The sequence below is a fragment of the Sarcophilus harrisii genome, chromosome 5 (genome assembly GCF_902635505.1).
Source record: "Sarcophilus harrisii chromosome 5, mSarHar1.11, whole genome shotgun sequence".
Lineage (NCBI taxonomy): Eukaryota > Metazoa > Chordata > Mammalia > Dasyuromorphia > Dasyuridae > Sarcophilus > Sarcophilus harrisii.
In genome coordinates, this window is record NC_045430.1 from 274,260,919 (window position 1) to 274,281,604 (window position 20,686).

Here is a 20,686-nt window from a genome sequence, read left to right on the forward strand (position 1 = left end):
TTTGTGATTTAAGAAAGCAAATGCATTTGCTCTCTCCTGGGTGGATCTAATTACAGCCTCAGGTGACGTCCGCTGACGGCGTTTCCGAACTCGGGGATCCCAGCCTGGCCCCCCTCAGTGATGCAGGAAGCTTTGAGGTTGTGCAGAAGCTGTTTGCCTTGTCCCACATCAGCCTGGAGCGGAGGGAGGCGCACGTGGAAGCCGTCATCATGAAACGGCCCCAGTATCTCCCCCTCGTCCTTTATATCACCCTGCATGGACTTTGTGCTTTAGAAGGAAAAGCCGAGTGAGGGGATCGGGCAAAGGCCCAAGTGCTGCTGAGGGCTGCTCGCTCCAGGGCTCGCTCGGCCTTCAGGAGACCCAATGCTGCTCACGGGACAAATGAAAAGGAAGAGACCCCCTCCCAGACCCTCTCCCCCCCACCCCCGGTTAGGGTTTCCTTTTACAAGACTCGTTCCCTCCTGAGGTAAAAGGCCTCCTGACATTTGTAACATTAGAATCACGGACTGTAGAAAGGGGGGGGGGGAGAGAAGGAGTCTGGGGGACGGCCACCCACCATCGTCCACATGTGCCTGGGGCCCTGGGTCCTGACTGAGGGGGCACAAGAGACCTTGTCTGCCTGTGGGACAGCGACCTCGTCTGTGTGACAGAGCGACAGGGGGAGGCTGCCGAGCCATCCTGCCTCCTTCCAAGGGAGCAGGAAGACCCCGCTGTGACCCCTGGTCTAGCCACTGCCAGCTGGGTCCTGGCTTCCTCCGCTGCTGTCCGAGCTCCTGTGAGCCAGAGGCAGTTTACAGCCTTCCTTTCCCCTGCAGTCCCGATGTTTAATTTACAAAACCTTGATTTCTAAACTGCGTCGTACCTGTGTCTGCTCCAGCCTCTCTTCCCGGACAGTGCTGGGAGCCGAGGAGACGTCCCCAAGCTGGGCTGCCCTGCTCCCTCACCAGCCTGGCACCCCTGGCCAGGTGCCCTTTGTCCTTCCGCCAGAGCACCCGTCTGCTAACTGGACAGCCCCAGCCCGTGGGGAGCTAGCGCTGAAGAAAGGCTCCCAGCCGCTTCCAATAATAAGTCTTTATTTCTTTATATATACAAAAATATTTCATTGGGAATAGGTAAATCTCCGATTTTGTACATTTCGGTAATTGGCATCATGGACAATACATGAGCAAGACATGAAACAGTGAAGGGGAGGGCTGGGGAAGACAGGGGCAGAGCCAGCCTCGGGGCGCGTGTCCCTTTCCCCGGGAGCCGTGGTGGCCGGGACAGCCCGGAAAGTAGCAGCAGTAGGCTTTAGGAACGTATGGGGCTGGGATCCGGCGCGGGTTCACGCTTGCAGCCGCCAAGCTTTCTGCCCTCAGTTTTTCAAACTGCTCTTCTACACGTGTGCAAAAGCTGATCCTAAAAACCATGCATTTTAATGTGTAGAAGTACTGAGGAAAAGAAATGCCCAGAAGAACCCCCCCCCTAAAGCTTTTTCCTCTACAAACCTTAAAAGTGGCCCAAGTTTCAGGTGCTGCCCCTTTGAAAGGGAATTGGGGCCAGTTTTTTCATACTACCTTAAAGAAACATTTGCTGAAGGGGAAAAGGGGATCACCTTTTTTTGCGTGTGTAGAGGAGGGAAAATAGATGGAAACTTTAAGTCTAGGTTTTTTGGACTCTTTGCAAGTGGACTTGCAATCATTCCAAGTCTGCCACTTAAGTTTCTACTGGACTCAGGGCATTTTGGTTATTGTTAGTATTATTATTATTATTTTACTACCTTCTTGTAAAATGGAATGATGACCCTTAAGGTCCCTTCCAGGCCTAAATCCTCACCAGGACCAGGTGAACCTCAAGTTACAAACCAGGAAATTTTTCTGCTTAGAAGACTAATGTACCTTCTATTAAATTCTCATCTTTTTGAAAAACAAAATGATAAAGCAAAAGCACCTCGGCCTTTGGTAACAATCGCTAACTGATCTTGGTATTGAGAATTTGGGACATTTAGTTATTGCTCCCTGTTTTATGTGATTAAAGTAGAAACATACAACTAAGCTACTGTCTGAGTGAAGTTTCTCTGGGATCGTTGTCCTCCTGAGGGGAGGAGCTGCTGCGCGGTGCGGCCATAGCTGCAGGGCCCGCCAAGGCCGAGGGTCCCTCTAGACCACTGGGGGCCAAAACGCCGCGGGCCGCCGCACACTTTGACAATATCTCCCTGACTCGCTCTAAGCTCCCATCATGCCCCTGGCTGAACTCGACCTGATCATGCTGTTCATAAGCACCATGAACGTCACCTGTGGGTGTTTTCATGAGCAGGACCTGGGAGGCAAGGAAAGGGAAGGAATAAAGTTGGCTACTGTGGAACCAAGATCCAGGCCAGGCCTTGGGGCCGGGAGAGCCAGTGGTGTGTGACGGCAGCTCCTTAGAGGTACAGAGAATGTGGCAACCCATCACCACCGTGAGGTAAACATTCAGAAACCGGCTCTGACCTTGGGAGGAAGGGCGTGGCTTGCAATCCCATTTCCCTTGACCCCTCTCCCATATCTAATAACCTAAATCTCTACAAAAAACAACAAAATGAAGATCCCAGCTGCCCGCGCCTTTCCATGTTCTATTTGTTCCACTCTGACTCCAAAAGCGAAACTGCACCCGGGGCTCTCTGCGGCTGCAGAGAAGAATTCAAGGACCACGAGATGCTGCTCCTTAGACTATCCCTGAGTTACTCACACACACAGCCAGGAGTCCTTCCTTGCAGGCTTTGGCTCCAAGGCTGCATCTTTGGGCTAAAAATGGGGCCTCCAAAGGGTGTGTGCACCAGGCACTGACTCCCTGAAAGACGTGGCAGAAGAACCTTGAGATGGAGGAATCAGCCCCAGGAGAGAGGCCAGGGGCGCCAAGCCCAAATCTAGGGGGGCTTCCTTTCATTTCTGAGGATTATGTGATCCTCTTTTTGAGAAGGAGGAAGGGGAATATTAAGAGTCCCACAGAACCTGATGGACTTAATCTCGTCACTGGAGACCCAGGATTCAATCCCCAAACCTATCAGGCCTCACTTCTCATGGGTGGTCTCGGTCGAGAGCAGGAGAGCGGCATGGGGGCGGGGAAGGCAGCTGAGCTACAGGGGCCGCCAGCCTCGCCTTCCCAGCTAGGAAGCGCCCAGCCCAGGGACCCGGGAGATGGGGGGAGGAGGGAGACAGAATGTGTCATTCAACCTGGATCCCCGGATGAAGAGGAAACTCAGGTGGGCAAAGAAGGGCAGCGCCTTGAGGGCGAGCAGGCACCCCCAGGAACCCCAGTGGCTCCGGGTCACCGAGCTTGCCTCCCCGTCTTCCCTTTGGGAGGTCAGCGCCCACCACGGCCGCTCCCAGACGGGACTCTGAGGGGCTTCCCGACTCCTGCCAACAGAAGCTCTAGCTGGTCCCGTCCTCATCTCAATGACAGCCCTAGTAAAGTACCTCCCGGGGCTGCTCTGACCTCTGATTGAAACCTGGGGTTACAGGGACTGCTTTCTGGGCGGGGCTGGGGCCAGGGGGCCCAGGAGCAGAGCCCCAGGCGCACATGCCCCATGGGATTGGGTACCTATGCTCAGTTTTATCAGGCAAACGATGCTTTAGGGACATGGGTTCTGAGATGGATCTGGGTTGTTTTATACATTTGTGAGTGGGGGGGGGCACATACACATACACCCATAGTATGTATGTGGAACACGACCCATGGCTCTTCCTCATTAGCACAGGAAGTTCCCAGAACCTCTGGCAGCTGTTTAAGGACAATGTTTCAGTTTCAGGTAAAGGTCCCCAAACTGGGGGCATCACGGCCAAACCAAAGGCGAGACCACATGGGGTCTCCAGCCTGCAGGGCCTCATCAGGGACGAGTGTGCCCGAGCCCGGCCGTCCCCTCTCCCTCGGACACGGCGGCCGGGCCCTCGGGCTCCTGGCTGGCCTGCCACACCACAGGCTTCGGGGAGGGGGCGTCTCCCACTGCTTGAGACGCCGCCGCTGCAGCCAAAGTGGCCCAGACCCTGAGCGCCAGGGGGACCCGCAGCCTTCAGCTTTCCAAGGCAGCTGCCAGGAAAAGCAACTCCCTGGGGGGCCTGGGTCAGTCCCCACCCCGATGGCCGCACGGGGCCACTGACACTATTGCTATTTGGGGGGTGAGCAAAGCCTGGTGCAGAACTTATCACGTGACAATGAAGGCCCCGGGGAGCTGCCAAAGGAAGCCGATCTAGCCCAAACCCAGCTCCTCCCACGGGCCGACAGCACGCCCCCCCACCAAGGAAAATCATCTTCAAGGCTGCTCACAGATTTCAAAAGATTGTTCAAGTTGTTTCCTACTTGATAGAAACCCAACAGTCGCACTCCAGCCTCTCCCGAGGAGATTTCTAAGACATGATCCTCACTCTCAATGGCTCCTTCTAGGTTACAGCAGCATCTGGTCCCTCACCAAAGTGGCAGAATCGCTTCAGACCGTTCCCCTGTCATCAGGGCTCCCCACACCTCCCAAAGCCACATCACACGGGTCCCCACTTCCAAGAACCGGCTGGATCTGCAGCCCCAGCAGCGGCCTCCAAAGCCAGGGCCACAGCCCACCCCCCGGGGCCCACTGCCCATCAGGGGGGCCGCCAGCCAGGAGCTTCCTGCCGTGAGCAATAGGCCGCAGGCGGCTGGGCAAGCCTAGAGAATGGAAAGGAAACCAGGGTCTGGTTTCACTGTTCCCAGAAAGGTGGCTCTTGGAGTACCCTAAAGACGTGCCCTGGGACCCGTTGGGTCTAGAGGAGCCTTATTTTACATGTGGGCCCAGCCCAAGTCACCCAGGGGCTGAGTGGCAGGGGTGGGCTGGCCCTCAGGGCTTCCCTTTAGCCCCGTGAGGTCCCCAAGCCCCTTCCTCGTGGCCCTTCCCAAATCCACACTTCGGCACTTTCCACCCCCAATTAGGACACTGAGCGCAAAGGAAGCCGAGGGTATGAAGCCTCCCGACTCTAACCCTTTCTTGGTGAAGTCAGGATTCAGGCCCATCTTGAACTGAGAGGCGCAGCCTTCCCCCCAGGCTCCTTTCTAAGGACACGAGGACAGGAGGCAGGCCCTGCCCACCAGGACAGGAGGCAGGCCCTGCCCCACCAGTCCATCGTCCCCAGGAGGCCCCCACGTTCCCCGAGGTGGGACACGCTCCAAGCTCCCTTCTGTGCACTGGAAGGGACCGAGCTCAACTGCACTTCCACCAAATACGAAACGCAGAAACCCTAAAATCACGGAGAGTTACCTCTACACAGGTCTCTTGATTCATGTTGTGATGGGAAGATAAGAAACTGATACAAATGTATACTGATTAAATACTGTGGCTGTTCTAGAGAAGGTTTTCTCAGGGAGGCTGAATACCTATTCTAGGACTAAGAAAAGGGATTGGGGTCACAGCTCTCACGCCCCAGGGTCAGCTCTGGGACAGCACAGTGCTTGGGACCGTCTTAACGGGACTAAGCGAGCGCTTTAGGCGACCCGTACGCTGTCACACTGGGTACGAATCAGGCCCTGAAAGCCTAAGGCAATCACTGCAAGTCTCCATCTTTCTTATGAGGTTCCCACCAGGGCCTTCCTCCTGGGGCCCGAGGGTTGGGGGGAACTCGTTGGAGTCGCCTCCTCCCCTGCCCCCAGACCATCAAACTCCAGGGGATTCACGACCGACACTGGGATTTGCAAGTAATATAGCCGGACGTCCTGGGAGAGCGTCCGGCTGCTTATCTGCACGTGGGGAATGGATGTGCGAGCCAATGGGAATGTAGAAATCTGCACATGATGATGTCAGTGAGCACAAGGAGGCGGCCACGCTACCGGCCCGTCATAAACCTAAAGCCCGTCTCTTAACAGAGACGCGCCGTATAAATAACATCTAGTTAGAGCATCTAGCAAGAGCTTCCACCTTTCACAAGCTACTCAATGGGTATGGTTCTCAGCACAGCACGGCACGAACATCCTATCATGTCACGTCTCAGAAAACACAAGGTTCACTCACGAACACCTCAAAATGGAAAAGCGAGAGAATCTTTAAATATCACAGGAATTGATAGCTGTAAAATAGAACTGCTGACCATATTATAATAAAAAGCTTTATAAATTAAGTTTTTTTTTCCCTTATCAGTGAAATTTTCACTAGTGAAAATAAATACTTTGATCTAAGTTTCTGTTTCCCGAATCCTAGGGTGCGCTCTCTCCCTCCTCCGTCTCTCGCAGACTCGGGCTCTCTGTGGGAGCGCCCCTTCTCACTCAGCCCCGCCGTACCAGTTACAGGGGAGCAGCCCCACCCTCCCTCACACAATGCATGCTGGGAAATGGCTCACAAGAACGGCCCCGGACGGGAGGGCCCCTTCTCGCACTGCATTTCCCCCTAAAAACCAACGTGAAGGGGACCTACTGTCTGTGTGAAGTACAATGAGCAACCGCACCTACCTCCAGGAGAGCAGAAAGCAGACACGGAGTAAGGTGATGGGATGCTGGTTATGGCACTGATTACTGACATTCTGCTCTCAGAAGAAATTAAATTAGATGACAGTTCATAATTAGTGTTTTCCCTTAATAAGAATAGCTGGCAACAGAACCATAATGAGGGTTTTACAAAAACTGCTTCAAGTATCCATTATCACAGTGAAAATAGGAGACCAAAATGCACTGTTTAAAGTGAATGATCGGAAAACTTGGATGAAAAAGGCAAAAATGTTAAATCAAAACATATACAAAATGCTTCAACGCATTTCTCTCTGTGATATGAATAGAAAGATTATCTGTAAAAAGTTAGAAAAATTAAGATAAATTACATATTTAAGTCCACTTCCCCTTCCACATTTTCTATAAAAATTCCGAGTCGTGTCCTAATATTTCAGTCTACCGAGTAAAGACGCCTCGACTTGGCCGGGACCGTCTAGCGCCGCACACGTTTCTTAGACAAACGTTTACTTGGAAAGGTTCCATTTTGTCTCTTCTGCGCAAAGGGCCCATCAGTACACCCAGCTGATGGGGACCCACTGCGGCTCGGCCCGCAGTCTCTCGATGGCGGACTGCAGCTTCTCGAAGGCCTTGTCCAGGTTATCGTTGACAATGATCAGATCGAAGTAGTGGTTGTAGGCTCTGTGGATGCGGGCACTCTCATCCACCGTCTTCTTCAGGTTCGTGTCCTACAAGGGTTTGGAAAGGAAGGAAGGGGGATGACATGGGAGGTCCATCCCGTTTTAGGCCGAGAGCCCCGCGGCCAAAGGCCTCCCAAAGCACGGCTGACACTTGGCCGGCTGATGAGAAGCCAGGAGGACGCCCCTTGTTTGGGCTGGATATGCTCTCTGCCCGTTAGCCCTGGGACGCACAGAACTCACCAGCCCAGGCCCGTGAGCTTGCGTAACACTTTGACGATGGCCTTGCAGCTCACCGGGTCCCCAGGCGATTCTGAGTGACTAAACCCAGGATCCTGACCAGGGCCTCGTGGAGCAGATCTGCCAGTGGAGCCAAGAAGCCCCTTCCCACCCGGGCTGACTTGAGGGGAACAGGGGGCGTCAGTCGGCCAGCTTCCACTCCCCCCGCCCCCCAGGACTGTTCTCTCACTGTCCTCTGGCTGCCATCACTGCTGATGATTCTTACGTTTGCACGGCTGCCAATAAAAAATGCCCGTCCCCTAACCTAAATCACCCTGAGTCACCATGTTGAGCTTGTAAACAAATTAGTTCCTTTGCTCCCTGTTTTCTGGGCCTGACCTAAGGTTCACCAGTGTGAGGAGCTCCTGGGGGGAACGTGTGGCTTGGAGCTGCTGGAGGCCGCCCGACCCCAGCCAGGAAAGCGATCGAGCTCAGCCTCCGAGGCGTGGAGGGAGGGGCTGGACACACTGACCTTCCACACCTTTGTTTTAAACCCCATGACCCACTGCCCAACTTTTCCACGCTAACATCTCCCCTCAAGGAGCCAGAGACTAGATTAAAATAAGTGAGCCCTGATCCCATGAGTAAAACCCAGGCAATCGTGGCCTTGTTAAGCGTGGCTCCGGCTGGGAGGTCAGAAGGCCTGTTGGAAGGCAGCCGGCCAGCCTGCTCCTGCCTGAGGGGGTCCGGGGAGGCGGCCCAGGGAGGCGGCCCGAGGAGCCGCCACATCTATGGTGTCGGTGTCCCGGCCACCGTGAGCTCCCCCCCGTTGAAGGCCCAGTGCCCTCCCCCACCCCCAGTCTTGGCCCAGCGCCCCTCGCAGGGAGGCAGGAGAGGGCAGGTGGGCAGCTTGGGAGAGGGAGCCCTGCTCACCGTCAGCAGCTTGGTGGTGATCCCAGCGTCCACCACGGCCTTGTGCATAGCACGCAGAGTCTCCAGCTCAGGAGCGGCGATGAACACCACGTAGGGCATGAACTCGGACGTCCTCAACACTTTCAGAGCCTGGGGGGGACAGGTGAACATTCAGGCCCGTGCACGGGCTCCCCACACACCGTCGTCTCTCCTCAGAGATGTGGGACTGACCGCCCCAGACGGATTCTGTCCCACGAGCACAAGGGAGCCGCGTCCCTGAGAAGAGACGGCTTTCCCCCCCACAAAGCGGCAGCCTCTGCCTTCCCTCCCCCAAGATGCCCTGCTTACTGCCCTCCACTCACAGATTAAAGTCCTCCAGCCCTAAACATATGGCGCTGGCCCAGGCTCTACCCATGTAGCCGCAGTCACGCCTCCCCCTCCCCCAGACTCCATCGCTGCCCTGGGTCATTCTGGCCTGGGACCGCCCCGCTCAGTATCGGGAAGAGGAGGCCACCGAGACCCTCTGGGAGCCTCTGGGCCATTCCCGGGCCTCCTGCCTCCCTCACCTGCGGGTTCACATCCAGGATGCACGTCCTCCCGGTCTGGGCCACCTCCAGGATGGAGTCTATCCTGGTGCCGTAGAGGTTGCCCTCGTACTCTCCATGCTCCAGGTACCTCCCGGCCTTGATGTCCGCCTCCATCTCGGCCCGGGACACAAACTTGTAGGCCTGGCCATCTTTCTCGTCTTCCCTCGGCTTCCGCGAGGTGACTGCATGCAAGGCAAACGCACAAAGAGCTTTTCAGTCCGACGTTCAGCCTCCCCAGGTCGGGGAGTCTGGCCCACAAGTGCCTGGCGCACGGGGCGGGGTTTTCCACAGGGAAGAGAGACAAGTTTAGGGGTGACGATAAAGTTCCCAGAATGGCCCGTGGGGGGTTATTTATGGCTCAGGACACAACGAGGGCCGCCTGCAAGGAGACCCAGAGGCTGGGGAGGGCAGGTGGGAGACTCAGGCCAGTTACACTCCATTTATGCCAAGTCTGTCCTGGGGCTCTCCTTTCAAGCCCCTTGGCAAAAGGCTAGGAAGCTGAGGGCAAAGAGCGCAAAGGGACTGAACTCCCCGGGCTGCCCTTCCCCTGATCTGACTCCTATTTCTCAGACAGACCCCCCGCCCCTCCTCTCAGAGCAGACTCTGCCTTCCAGCAGGGGCCGACATCCCCAGCCTCCCGCCTAGGGACTGCCCACTGCCCTCCCACCCTGCGCTTACCCTGGGGTGTCCGGGGGCTTGGCAGTTACCATGGGGTCTCCCTCCCTGCCTGTGGGGACAGGCCACGGGGGCAATCTCACAAAGGGGAGGGGCTGCCTAGGAAACATTAACGGCCCTCGCTCCATCCCTCGAGACTTTGGCCCTTCTACCAAAGCCTGGCGGGGGGCCCCGAGGGCCCTGCAGATCCCCTCTGACTGATGCTCAGAATTAGAGCCGGGGACCTGGCCCCGTCCGCGCCCAGAGGCGGCTCTGCTCAGAAGCCTTCTGGTCTCCTGAACTGGCTGCCGTCTCCCGGCCGTGTCGGCCAAGTGCTTAATGAGGCAAAGGAGCTTCCTGGTGGCAAACAAGCTGGAGGCTCTTCGCGTAATTATGATTCTGGCAACAAAAAGCCTTTTTTCCCTGGATAAAGTTCGTGTGGGAGCTCCCAGCCACCAGGAGAGCTCATTGCCATCCACTACGAGCAACGCCACGATGACTCCCGATGGCTTTGGGGAGGGGCGAGGGCCAGAGGGGGACGGCCGTGTGCGCTTCCCCAGCCCCGCAGCCACCCTGGGAGGTGGTTCCTAACTTACAGGGAGAGTGGGCCAAGCCCCGGGGGCACCCGCCACGTGCTGAGGTGGCCAAGACCGAACGTCCCAGTCTGTGTCCCAGCTCTGGGCACAGCCGGGCTTGCACAGACACCTCGGCAGGCCCCGGGTGACCAGTAACGCTCTCGTGAGGAGCCACGGGGCAGTCTCGCCAGAAGGAAGGCTGTCGTCCGAGGCTTCCGAAAGCCTTGTGAGGACGCGGGCCAAGAGCTGGGCTCACCAAACTCCCGAGCTGAAGGATTCAGGGTCAAACCAGAAAAGGGATCAGGAGAGAAGCAGGGACCCCCAGCCCCCTGCGACCTGACACAAAGCGGAGAGGAAGCGGCGGTTACTCACACGGCACCGTGGTCCCAAACCTGGTGGGATTCAGCACAATGAACCTGTTCTTCAAGCTCCTCCGGCCAACGCCCTGGGCCCCGATCAAGACCAAGGTCTTCCTCTGAAAAGGCGGCATCTTGGCCACTTCCTCATATATCTGGATTTCGTGTCGGTCAAATTCTAAATGGGGAGGGAAGGAGAGTGTCAACTGTGGCCAGTGTCTGTACCGTTCTGCTGATGGTGGGGGCCACGGCTCCAAGGACACAGCCTGGCCGGGTGAGCCCAAGGGCAGAACTCTGTGGGCCCTCTTGCCGTGGCCAGAGACCACCCGGCATCATGTTCCCCCGGGGGATCCCAGGCAGCAAGTGTCCCCTTTCTCAGGGTCAGCAAAAGCCCTCAGGTGGGCAAGTCTGCCAGGAGAGAAGGCAACAGGCAAGAAGGCCTCAGAGGTCGCGCAGCTGGTGCTGGCCTCTCTGCCAGTGTCTCCCCCGGAACACCGCGGTCGCCTTCCTACAGGAGGGAGCCCCGGGTGAGAGCAGGCCCCGGGCATTGCCTGTCCCGGCACGCCATCCTCTCCATGGCTCTGGCCCCAGTCTCACACAGCCCACCGTGAGCGGGGGCCGACACACCCCAGGGAGGGGCCTGAACCCAGCGTTCTCTTGGGCCGCTGGGACCGTCTTTGTTTCAGTGGAAGGACAAGAGGCAGGGACAGAGCAGACTCAGCCCCCGACAGGGACCCAGGCTCAGGGGGTACACCCAGGGGGGCACAGACTTCACACAGCACTGAGCCTGGCCTGCAAGAGTGACTGGTTCTTGACAGAGACCTCCGAGGTCCCTCTCATCTGGGTGGGGGAGGGGGAACCTATCGGGAAATGCACAATTGGGGGGGGGGGTTCAAACTAGGCCCTGGTCCCTCCCTTCCCCATCCTGGGCCTCAGGGAGTCGGCCTCCATGGCCTCCAAGGTCTTAGGTCAGGGTTCAAGAATCATATGAACATCCTATAAGCTGGGAGATGAGGGCGACCTTTCCACTGCGGGGGGCAGAAGCTGGGGGGCCTCTCAGGGCGGCCCCTCCCAGCCCAGAACTCTGGGCTCCTGGATGAGGCCGTGTTTCTCCTGCCCACAGGCAGACTCGGGAAAACTTTCTGGGACAAATTGTTTTTCATTAATTTCAGTGAAAATCTAGAAAGGGGAGAAGACGTTCCAGCCCATGTGGCAGTCGCTGAAAACTAACCCGGGCACTTAAAGGAACCTGAGAAATGGCACACACGGCTCGGAACGGGCAAGGAGGGACCTCGGCAAGCACTTTCCCTCACTACTCGACCGTTCCTTTGTGCACATGCTCCCACCTCCTCCTGAGCTTCACGAGGGCCCAATGGGACAAAGAACTTCCTGTTGCCACAGCCCTCGGGGGTGGTAAGAGCGGGGAAAGCTCCAGCCATGAAGCCCCCAGGAGTGACCACGGCACAACTTCCCTGACGCCGGCAGTGGGTGCCCAAGCCGGCAACGCTCCCGAGCAATGCTCGGAGTCTGCAAAGTCAGCCGGCCTTTCCAGAAGCTCTCACAATACCTGCATTGCGGGTGGTCAGGTACATCATCTTCTTCTTTTTTTTGCTGCTTATGGTTCCACAAAAAGGCCCTGGAGACAACGAGACAAGCGGGTTTTAAACAGCCGGCCAAAGTACAGGGAAATGTTCTGGCGGAACCCCATGCGCGTGCCCTGCCCCTGGGGGAACCGAAGGGGAAACTGAGCCTCAAACCGCGAGTCTGCAGTTCCAGGTAATGGATGGATGGATGTACACACACACACAATGTCTGTCTCTCCACTCCCCCCAATATTTATTTATGGCTGATTTGGGCCCAGCAGCAGGCAGAGCAGGGACCAGAGGCTCACCCGGGTTGTCCCAGTCTCTCCTCACAAACGCCTTCCTCTTCTCCTCCAGGAACTGGCTGGGTATGAGGCCGGCGCTTCCTCCCTCCTTCACGTGATTAGCCTGGAATCAAACAGAGGCCTGTAAAAGGCAGACCCCTCCCCTCACGGACCCCCCCCCCCCGGCAGCTCAAGTATGGGAGCTCTCTGGGCGTCTGGTGGCGGGGCTAGATCTCAAGCCCCTTTGGGGGAAGGGCAGACAACGGGCAAAGCTGCAGCACCGGGGGCTCGATCCCTGGCACGCCAACCTCCGCCTCTGCCAGCCGGGATGAGAGGAGCCTCCCAGGCATGGGGCTGGGTATGGGCTCTCCTGCCTGGCCACGCTGCCCACATGGACGATTTAAGGAGAAAGTGCTAGGTGGAGTCACGGGGCACAGAGCCCTGGGCTGGAGTCAAGAGGAAGAGTTCTGACCCGGCCTCAACCCTTACTAGCTCTGTGACCCCGAGCAAGTCACTCAACCCTGTCTGCCCCGGCCTCCTCAGCTGTAAGAGGAGGGCAACACCACCAGCCTCAGAGAGAATAAAGTAATATTTGAAACGTTCTCTGCAAACCCTGAAGCATGACAAGTGCTAGCTGACAGTACAAATATCATTAGTAATTTTAATTATATATTATTCAAACAGAAAAGTAACAAATTATATATTACAATCACCTACTATTACCTTTGATGATAATAATAATAATATTCAAGAGGAAAGACTTCAGGGTGGATGGAGAGATGATAAAGTATGAGAAAAAAGAACTAAGAGAAAGAATTCCTAAGTAGAGAAAGAAGAAATAGGAATGAGGAGGGGAAAAAAAAACAGCTTTAGAAAAGGATCATTTAAGAAGAATTTAATAATTCATATATCTTATTATATTGAATATATTTACATATATTGTATGCATATTCATATTTAATAATTTATTGTTTAATAATTAAGATAAGTTTAGTAAACTGAATACAAGGTTCTAGGAATTTGGGATCCATCTTCAATTTTGATTTATTCATTTCAAGGTTCATTTGCTGAAAAATGGTTTTGAACATATTGTATTTATGATAATGTTAATGCATAAATATACAATGTATCAAGATACATATGTATATGAAGAGTAAAGTTACAATTTAAAATGAATGTTCCCAGTTTTATGGTGTTACTAAGCTATGGTCTACTTGGATACAAAATAGCACTGCAGCGGAGTCTGGAGTTTTGTCCAGTTAAAAAACCCCAACAATCCCACCAAACAATCCCACCGTCGGCTCCTTTTCTGTTTTTAGAGATTGAGCCCCATTCTGGGAGATCCTCCCACAGACAAGCGCGCGCTCACACACAGAACAAGAGGGAGGCGAGGGGGCCTCCTCCTCGCACACAGAAAGTGAGCTCGGGGGGAGAACGAGTCTGTTTCTTGCGAGCCCACTCAGGGGAGGAGGAGGACACTGTTCTGTGCCTGGGCTAAGTCTCCTATTCTATCAGGGCCACAGTTCCCTCATCTATACAGACCCAACACTGGCACCACCAATTTGGCTGGATTGTTGTTATGAGGAGCAAATCATGTAGGAAAAAGTGACCTGTCATTCTCAAATGCTATAAAATTTCTATTCTTAACTAGAGCAATTGGTCCCTCCTTTGTCCTTTCACCCAGCATTCACTTCTAGGTGGAGAGCAGGCGAGAAGATACATGGGCCGCTGAGAGCGCACAAAGTAACCTGAGACAAAGGAGACCCCCCCCCCCCCAAGAGGGGCCTTGAGGTCCCCCTGCCCAAGGCAGAACCACAGCTGTCTCGGGAGCCCGCTGCTCCTCATGGGCACTGCACTCCCCCCAGATTCAGGGTCTCTCATGGGCGATCAGGATGTCTGGGGAAGGAGGGGGTTCTCAGATGAGATAGGGGGGAAGTGCACCCACATTTATCAGAACACCCCAAGACTGGGCCAAGGTCAGAAAAGCCCCAGCTGGGCTGAAAGCCCACTCACCTGCCACCAGTTCGGGTCTTCACGGTTGACGATCTGAAGGATCTCTCCTTTTGAGAACTTCAGTCCCGCCTCCTTGCAGGGAATCAGGTTGTCATTGTAGGGGTCGTAATCAAAGTGGCATTTCACAAACACCTGAAAGGAAGTTCAGAGACCGTGACCGTGGTGCGGTGGAAGCCCGGCTCACCCGGGCAAGCAAAACGCCTTGGGAGCGACTTAACGATGGCGTCTGCAACCAGCCGAGATGCTGCGGCTGTGAAGGTCCCAGAAACCATTTCCCACCAATCTCAAATATTCTTCAATTCCCAAAATACTTCGACCTGGCTTAGTCAGACATAATCAGGGCAGTCGGAGAACCAACTCCACCCCCCCACCTCCCCAGCCCTCTCTCACACACACACACTCTACCCCTCCTCACCACCGACAGCCCAGGCCGGGCCATGCTGACAGCAGGCCCTGCCCAAGCGGTCACACTGTTAAACTAAGAATTCTTCCTTTACCTGCATTATCATAATCATAACTAGACACATCCGATGGTTCTGAAGACTAACAGACACACAGTACATCTGATACTCATTAAGTGAAAATCACAGCACTACGCTTCTGCGAGCCGCTGCACTTTTAACACCATTTAAAAAAGATTAATCCAGAAAACAATTCTAGCATTAAGAAAATTGTCACAATTTTAAAAATACTTTCCTAGCTGTCTATCGATTCCTTGAAGACATAAAGCTAAATTATGAGTAAAACAATAATAAGAATCATTCCGCAAACTATTATTAGTCAATTTACTGCCGATAGATTTCTTGAAATGATGCTAAGATCTGCCCGTGCCTTTGTTTGTTGTACAGTGTGTAGATAAGCACACAAGAGACCAGTCCTGGACAGTGAGGGGCCTCCCCGCTGCTCTCAGCTCGGGGGTCTCTGTGTGAGAAAGAAGATCCACGGTGGCTGTCCACGGGAAATGCCACGCTCATTGGTTCTGTCAGACGCAGCCATTTCCATCTCCATCACTGTGCCCTTCCCAGGGGCAGCTGGGGGGCGACTCACTGCTCCCACTGTCAAAGTTTGGCGGATTTTTTATTCCAGTGTAAATGCTAACCACACCATGAATCTCTGGTCTATACTGGAATTTACTGACCATGCAGTTTTTAAAATAAGGAGAATGAGGGTATAGTTCTTTTGAAATATTTAAAGACATTCAAATAAGATCCTTCCTGCAGGACCCCCAGAATCCCTCTCACTTAACTGCTTCCTGGTTCCACCAGCATTATTTAGATCAATGAGCCAGAAAACACAAAGTGAATGTGAGGCTCGATGAGGGATTTTCCCCAACGAAACTTCCATGCTGCCCACCACGGGGTGACTGGGCTCTGCCGGGAGTTCAGAGAAATGAGCCAGAACCCTGACCTGGGCAATCATCAACCGTGTGATCTTAGCAAAGTCATGAAGCTTCCTTGGGCTTCCATTTTCCTACCTTTGAAATAGGGATAATAATATGTATCCTCCCTCCCTCATATGGTGGTTGTAAAGAAAAAACATTTATAAATGATACCGGATACACAGCTAAGTTGAGCATCTATACGGCTATTGATTTGAGGAACAAATTTAAGACACCAAATTATTAAATCCAAGAGAAGTTTGCTAGATTAACGGCTACACTTCAGTTCTTCCCCATTCAATGATATCAGTGGACAACGGACAGAACTAAGATTCACCGAGGTTGGGAAGGCTTGAAGTTGATGCTAAAAATCACCATAAAGCCACGAATTTCTTCTAGAATAAAATTCTCCAGATGTGCACGCTATGCTCTACAATTTGACTACAACAACATGTGATTCAATGAACTGGTTAAATAAAAAAATGACGTTTGGTGGTGGACGTTTTAGCCAGGGAGGGGGTGGGGGGTGGGGGGGGACAAGGAAACAAGAACCAGAAGGGCCACAGGCCCATGTCCTCCGTGCTGTCTTGTGCTCAGTCTGTCCACGCCTTGTCTGCCTAAAAACAAGTGGCTCCCACAAACAAGTGAGCCCAGACACAAGCACCCATGTCCCTGTGCTTCCGGCTTCTCCATTTGCCCCATTCTGCCCGACACCAGTGCTCACCTTCAGTCAGGGGGAGGACTCAGACCCTGAAACTCTCTGAGATACACCAGCTGCCAGCCTGGGTATTTGGGCCTGGGCAGCAGCAGGCAGACGGGGGAGGGCTGCCCAGAGCTCCTCAGTCCCCGCGCTTCTCCCCAACTTCTTTAAAGGTGGGCGTGGGGGGGGGAGGCTTACAGAGAAGATGGGCCCCACTGGAGATTCTTTATTTTTTCCCCTGAGGCAGTTGGGGTTAAGTGACTTGCCCAGGGTCACACAGCCAGGAAGTGTTAAGTGTCTGGGGCCGAATTTGAACTCTGGTGGTCCTGCTTCAAGGCCGAATCTGCTGCCCCAACTGGAGATTATAAGTAAGAACAAGTATTTGGGCAAATTCTGTCCTCCCACACATTGATTCACCCAAGGGGGGCATTCGCTTCAGTCGTGGTCCGACACCTTCTCTCTCATTCTTGTCTCTATTCCCATGACAAGCTTCCATCAAGGTTCCACAGGCCGGGGAGGGCTCCTCCTCCTGCAGCGTGTCCAGGCTGCCCCCCAGCTGGCCTCTCCCTGGGATGTCCCTGGCTATCTCCGGCCCACACGTTGGGATCAGGCACGAGCTGGAGCCCATCGGGCTCAGCCAGCATCAGTCTGGTCCTTGGAGGCATGAGGGCTTCTGAGCCTCCAGAAGGGGGATGCTCCAAGATCGGCATCCTCAGGGACCACCGAGAGAACGCTGGGATCATCGAGGAGAACTGTGGGACCCGCAGGGCGCGTCCGGCTGCTTTCTGGCAACTCTTTCTAGCTGAGCTTGTTCTGTCCAGAGGCAGTGATGAGATGTTGCTGTCCACGAGCTTTCCAGTTCATCTTTGCAGCATCTTTCCCAATGGCCCCCTTCTGTCCCCAGACCCAGCCCTCACCCTGGGGGGGCCCTCACCCCCTCACACCTGAACAATGGCTGCTGCTTGCAGTCCATCCTCCATTCAGCCAAATATGTTCCCTAAAGTGCACGTCTGTGTCACCCCCTACTCAAACTCCAGGGGCTCCCCCTTGCCTCTGGGATCAAACGCACAAAGCCGCATCCCCTGGCCCTTCCCTTTTTCTCCCACCTCACGCCCTTCCTGGCCCAGGCTCTTTGCGGCCAGCAGCCCAGCCTCCAGCTGCTCCCCATGTGCCCCACCCTCTGGCAGACCTCCAAGTTGGCCCCATCAGCTTCCTCTCTTGACCCCGGTATCTCTGGCTTCCTTCCAGCCTTCGGGGAGAAGCCTTTCGGGCTCTCCCTCACCTCGGCACCTTCCAAGGGCTCCCAGACACGTTCCTTCTTCCCTGCTGCTCCCCACCGTCTCCTCAATCCCACTGGGAGCTCCCCAGATCTTGGGGGCACGGCTCCCGATCGGTCCAAAGCCACAGAACGTTCGTGGGCTTTCCCTGACCCGAGATCTCTGCCCAAGGACCAGGCCACTCTCACAGGTCTTGTGGGTGGAGAATTAAAAAAAAATTTTTTTCAGTGCTTTGCAGAGAGAAGGAACGAGGAGCCAGGCCGAGGAGGAAAGGAAGGCGGCCGGCTGCTGAGGCCGCTGGGGGTTGGAGCGGCTGTGGGGACAGGGAAGGAGGAGGGGACGGCATCACTGCTCCCCCGATCTCTCCAGGAGGCAGGGACATGGCCATGGGCTCTGGCCAGCTTGGGCAGGATTGGGCCCAGGGGAGCTGAGAGGGCAGGAGGGTTGGGGGAGGGATGCAGCAGCACAGACCGGCCAGGAAGCCCGGGGGAGGGTTGGGGAGACCAAGGTAGGCCCCCAGAACTGGTGAGCTCGGGCTCTGGGGGAGCTGCCCCCCCAGGAAGAGAGGACGCCTTGGATGCAGAGATCGCAGCCACATAAAGTCGCTCCTGCTCCCCTGGGGCAGGCGGCTCCTTTACAGCCCGCTTCCCAGCAGCCTCAGGGAGATCCCGGCAAAGGGCAGCTCTGGGCAGCGGGTCCCTGCTCTGCCCCTTCTGGAGCTGGGCCGCTCCCTGCCGCTCCCTTACGTAACTCCGGCCCCCCCAGACCCTGCGGAGGACTCTGGGAGCGATGGGGCTCTCGGCATGGGAAGGGTGGGCTACCCCAGCCTCAGTAGCCAGCTGGGATCCGGGCCCCATGCACAGACTCAGAACAAATCTCTTAGAGCAATTATGGATCCGAACACTCTGTGACGGAGATGGGCGAGGCTTGGAGAGAACTTCCTGATCACAGGCTTTACTATGTAAGTACATTTTAAGCCTCCACTGAAACCCTTGTCTGGTTCCCCATTAGGGGTGATGGGGAAAAACAGGGGAACAAGAAGGGGGGGAACCACGGGGGGGAGGGGGGGAGAACGTGCTCTCCCCAAACGGCTCTTTAGTGTCCAGCCCGGCTGTTTCTCTAGCTCATCATCAAGCTGCTGCTAAGGTCACTGCTAAGTTACAGAGGGTCCAGACCTGCACTCCCGGAGGGACTCTGCTTACTGGGGAGAAGAGGGGCCTCACACAGCTCCAAAATATCAGAGAACTTTTTTTTCTAAATAAACTATGTCTGGGACAGTGGGGAGCGCCGTGGATAGAGCCCCAAACGGGCAACCTGCAACGTTCCTTCCTCGGGTGCATAGGTTCAGCCTATGTTGGATCCCGCCACCCGGGGGAGGGGATGGGGAGAAAAACTTGGATCACAAGGCCTTGCACGGGCCGGCTCCCTGTTCTGCCCCCCCCCCCCCGGGGGGGTGTGTGTGCTGCGGGCCCGCCTGCCCCCGCTCACCTGCTGAGGGGTGACGGTGTCCCTGTAGCTGGGCAGGATCTTCAGGGTGACGCTGCCGCTGATGCTCCTCAGCAGCTCCTGGAGCTCCTTGGGGTTGTTGCCGACCTCGTGGCCATTGACCTCCTTGATGACGTCCCCGACGTGGAGGAGCCCCTGCCGATCGATCATGCCCCCGTGAAGGATCCGGGCGATCACCAGGTCGTTGTTTTCAACCCTGAACGTCACCCCCTGGGGGAGAGAACAGCGATAGCAGCTCCGTTACTCGGGACCTGGGGTCACCCCAGGATAGCCCCAAACTCGGGAGGGCAGAGGGACAAAGGCTCACTGCTGCCCTTCCGGGAGGAGCAAACGGCTTTGGCCTCCAGCCTGGGCTCTTGTGCCAAGGCTCGGCGGGCCAGGGGGCTGGAGACTGCTCCCCTCTCGAGCCTGGAGGCAGGAGGAGGCCATTCCGCCCACGTGCGGCCCTGGGGACGACCTTGGGGGAGGAGGAGGAGCCCTGCTCTCCGAGAAGTGCTCTCCATGGTCTCGCCCCATTCTGTCCTTTAGACCTGGCCCTTGGCATCACTTTGTGGCTCCTACTGGCCCTGGGTAATAAGCTTCCCTACAAAAGGCGCTTGGGGGGGGGGGCGTGTCTCAGACCACGCCAGGGCCAGAGCTCAGCTGCACCCCCAGCCCTTGCGCCGAGGGGAGCCGAGTTCCGATCCCTTTCTTACCAAGGGCTCGCCTGCTTTCTTGTGGATCCCGAGGATACGAATGGCGTCCACCGGCAGCAGCTGATTGTTCACCGAGGAGTGATTCATTTCCGGGCTCGATGGGGGCGAGTCATAGCACTTGGACGCCACGATATCATGGGCCTCTAAGAGAGACTACGAGGGCAGATGAGAGAGGGGTTAGAGCGAGGGGCCGGATCCAGCCGCCCAGCACAGCCCCCCGTGTTTCCCAAGACGTGGGCCGGGCAGAGGGCTCAGGGCCTGCTCTTGCCGGACGCTCGCCAAAGCCGGTACTGCAGCCTCCCAGGCACCCTCCGGCCAGGCTCACCCTCACACTTGTAGAATGGCCCAGTGGCTGGAGGTTGGAGCAGGGTCCTCCTTCGGGGCCCTCCCCAACTGGCCTCCCCAGACTCCAAGCCCTGCCCGGGCCGTAAATCCCCCCCACCCATCCTCACCGTCCGGAGCGCTGTCCCCGTGTAAGGCCCAAATCTAAGGACGCCCCAACCAGGCCTGCCCGCATCCTCCCTCCCCACAGAGGCCGCTGCACCAGCCTAGCCCTTCCCCACCCGCTCCCTTTGCTCCCCGGCTCTGCCTTTGTGCCCAGACTAGGACCTGCCCTCGGCCTCACTGATAAGGCAGCGCTGCCACAGCCAGGAGAAAGCAAAGGGACGAGGACCGAGGGGCCTGAGAGCGGCTCCGGGAGCCCTGGACCTCCATCTTTGCGCCAGGGCCATGAGCCTGATGCAGCCACCCCCGAACTGCCGCCAAGGAGACGGAGCTTCTAGAGCAAGTGAGGGTCCGCTGCTGCCGCGCCCACGGGACGCGTCCCAGCAGAGGCTGAGGCCTGGGAGGCTCTGTC

At 56.0% G+C, this 20,686-nt stretch overlaps 2 protein-coding genes across 8 annotated transcripts in view; one reads left to right on the forward strand and one right to left on the reverse strand.

Annotated features, from left to right (window-relative positions):
• GSDME (gasdermin E) overlaps positions 1 to 1,427 on the forward strand; it is a 44,893-nt gene extending 43,466 nt beyond the window's left edge. Inside the window, exon 10 of the mRNA XM_031940590.1 lies at positions 57 to 1,427. Coding sequence (XP_031796450.1) covers positions 57 to 290 — 234 coding nt within the window. The 3' untranslated portion in view covers positions 291 to 1,427. The remainder of the gene's footprint in view (positions 1 to 56) is intronic.
• Positions 1,374 to 20,686, reverse strand: part of MPP6 (membrane palmitoylated protein 6) — a 65,339-nt gene continuing 46,026 nt past the window's right edge. For all 7 annotated transcript variants that reach the window (XM_031940585.1, XM_031940584.1, XM_031940583.1 and 4 more), the window contains 9 exons: positions 19,831 to 19,983; positions 19,118 to 19,345; positions 14,275 to 14,406; positions 12,286 to 12,385; positions 11,962 to 12,030; positions 10,411 to 10,572; positions 8,789 to 8,991; positions 8,244 to 8,372; positions 1,374 to 7,142 (listed from right to left, as the gene is read on the reverse strand). In XM_031940585.1, coding sequence (XP_031796445.1) covers positions 6,966 to 7,142; positions 8,244 to 8,372; positions 8,789 to 8,991; positions 10,411 to 10,572; positions 11,962 to 12,030; positions 12,286 to 12,385; positions 14,275 to 14,406; positions 19,118 to 19,345; positions 19,831 to 19,983 — 1,353 coding nt within the window. In that variant the 3' untranslated portion in view covers positions 1,374 to 6,965. The remainder of the gene's footprint in view (positions 7,143 to 8,243; positions 8,373 to 8,788; positions 8,992 to 10,410; positions 10,573 to 11,961; positions 12,031 to 12,285; positions 12,386 to 14,274; positions 14,407 to 19,117; positions 19,346 to 19,830; positions 19,984 to 20,686) is intronic.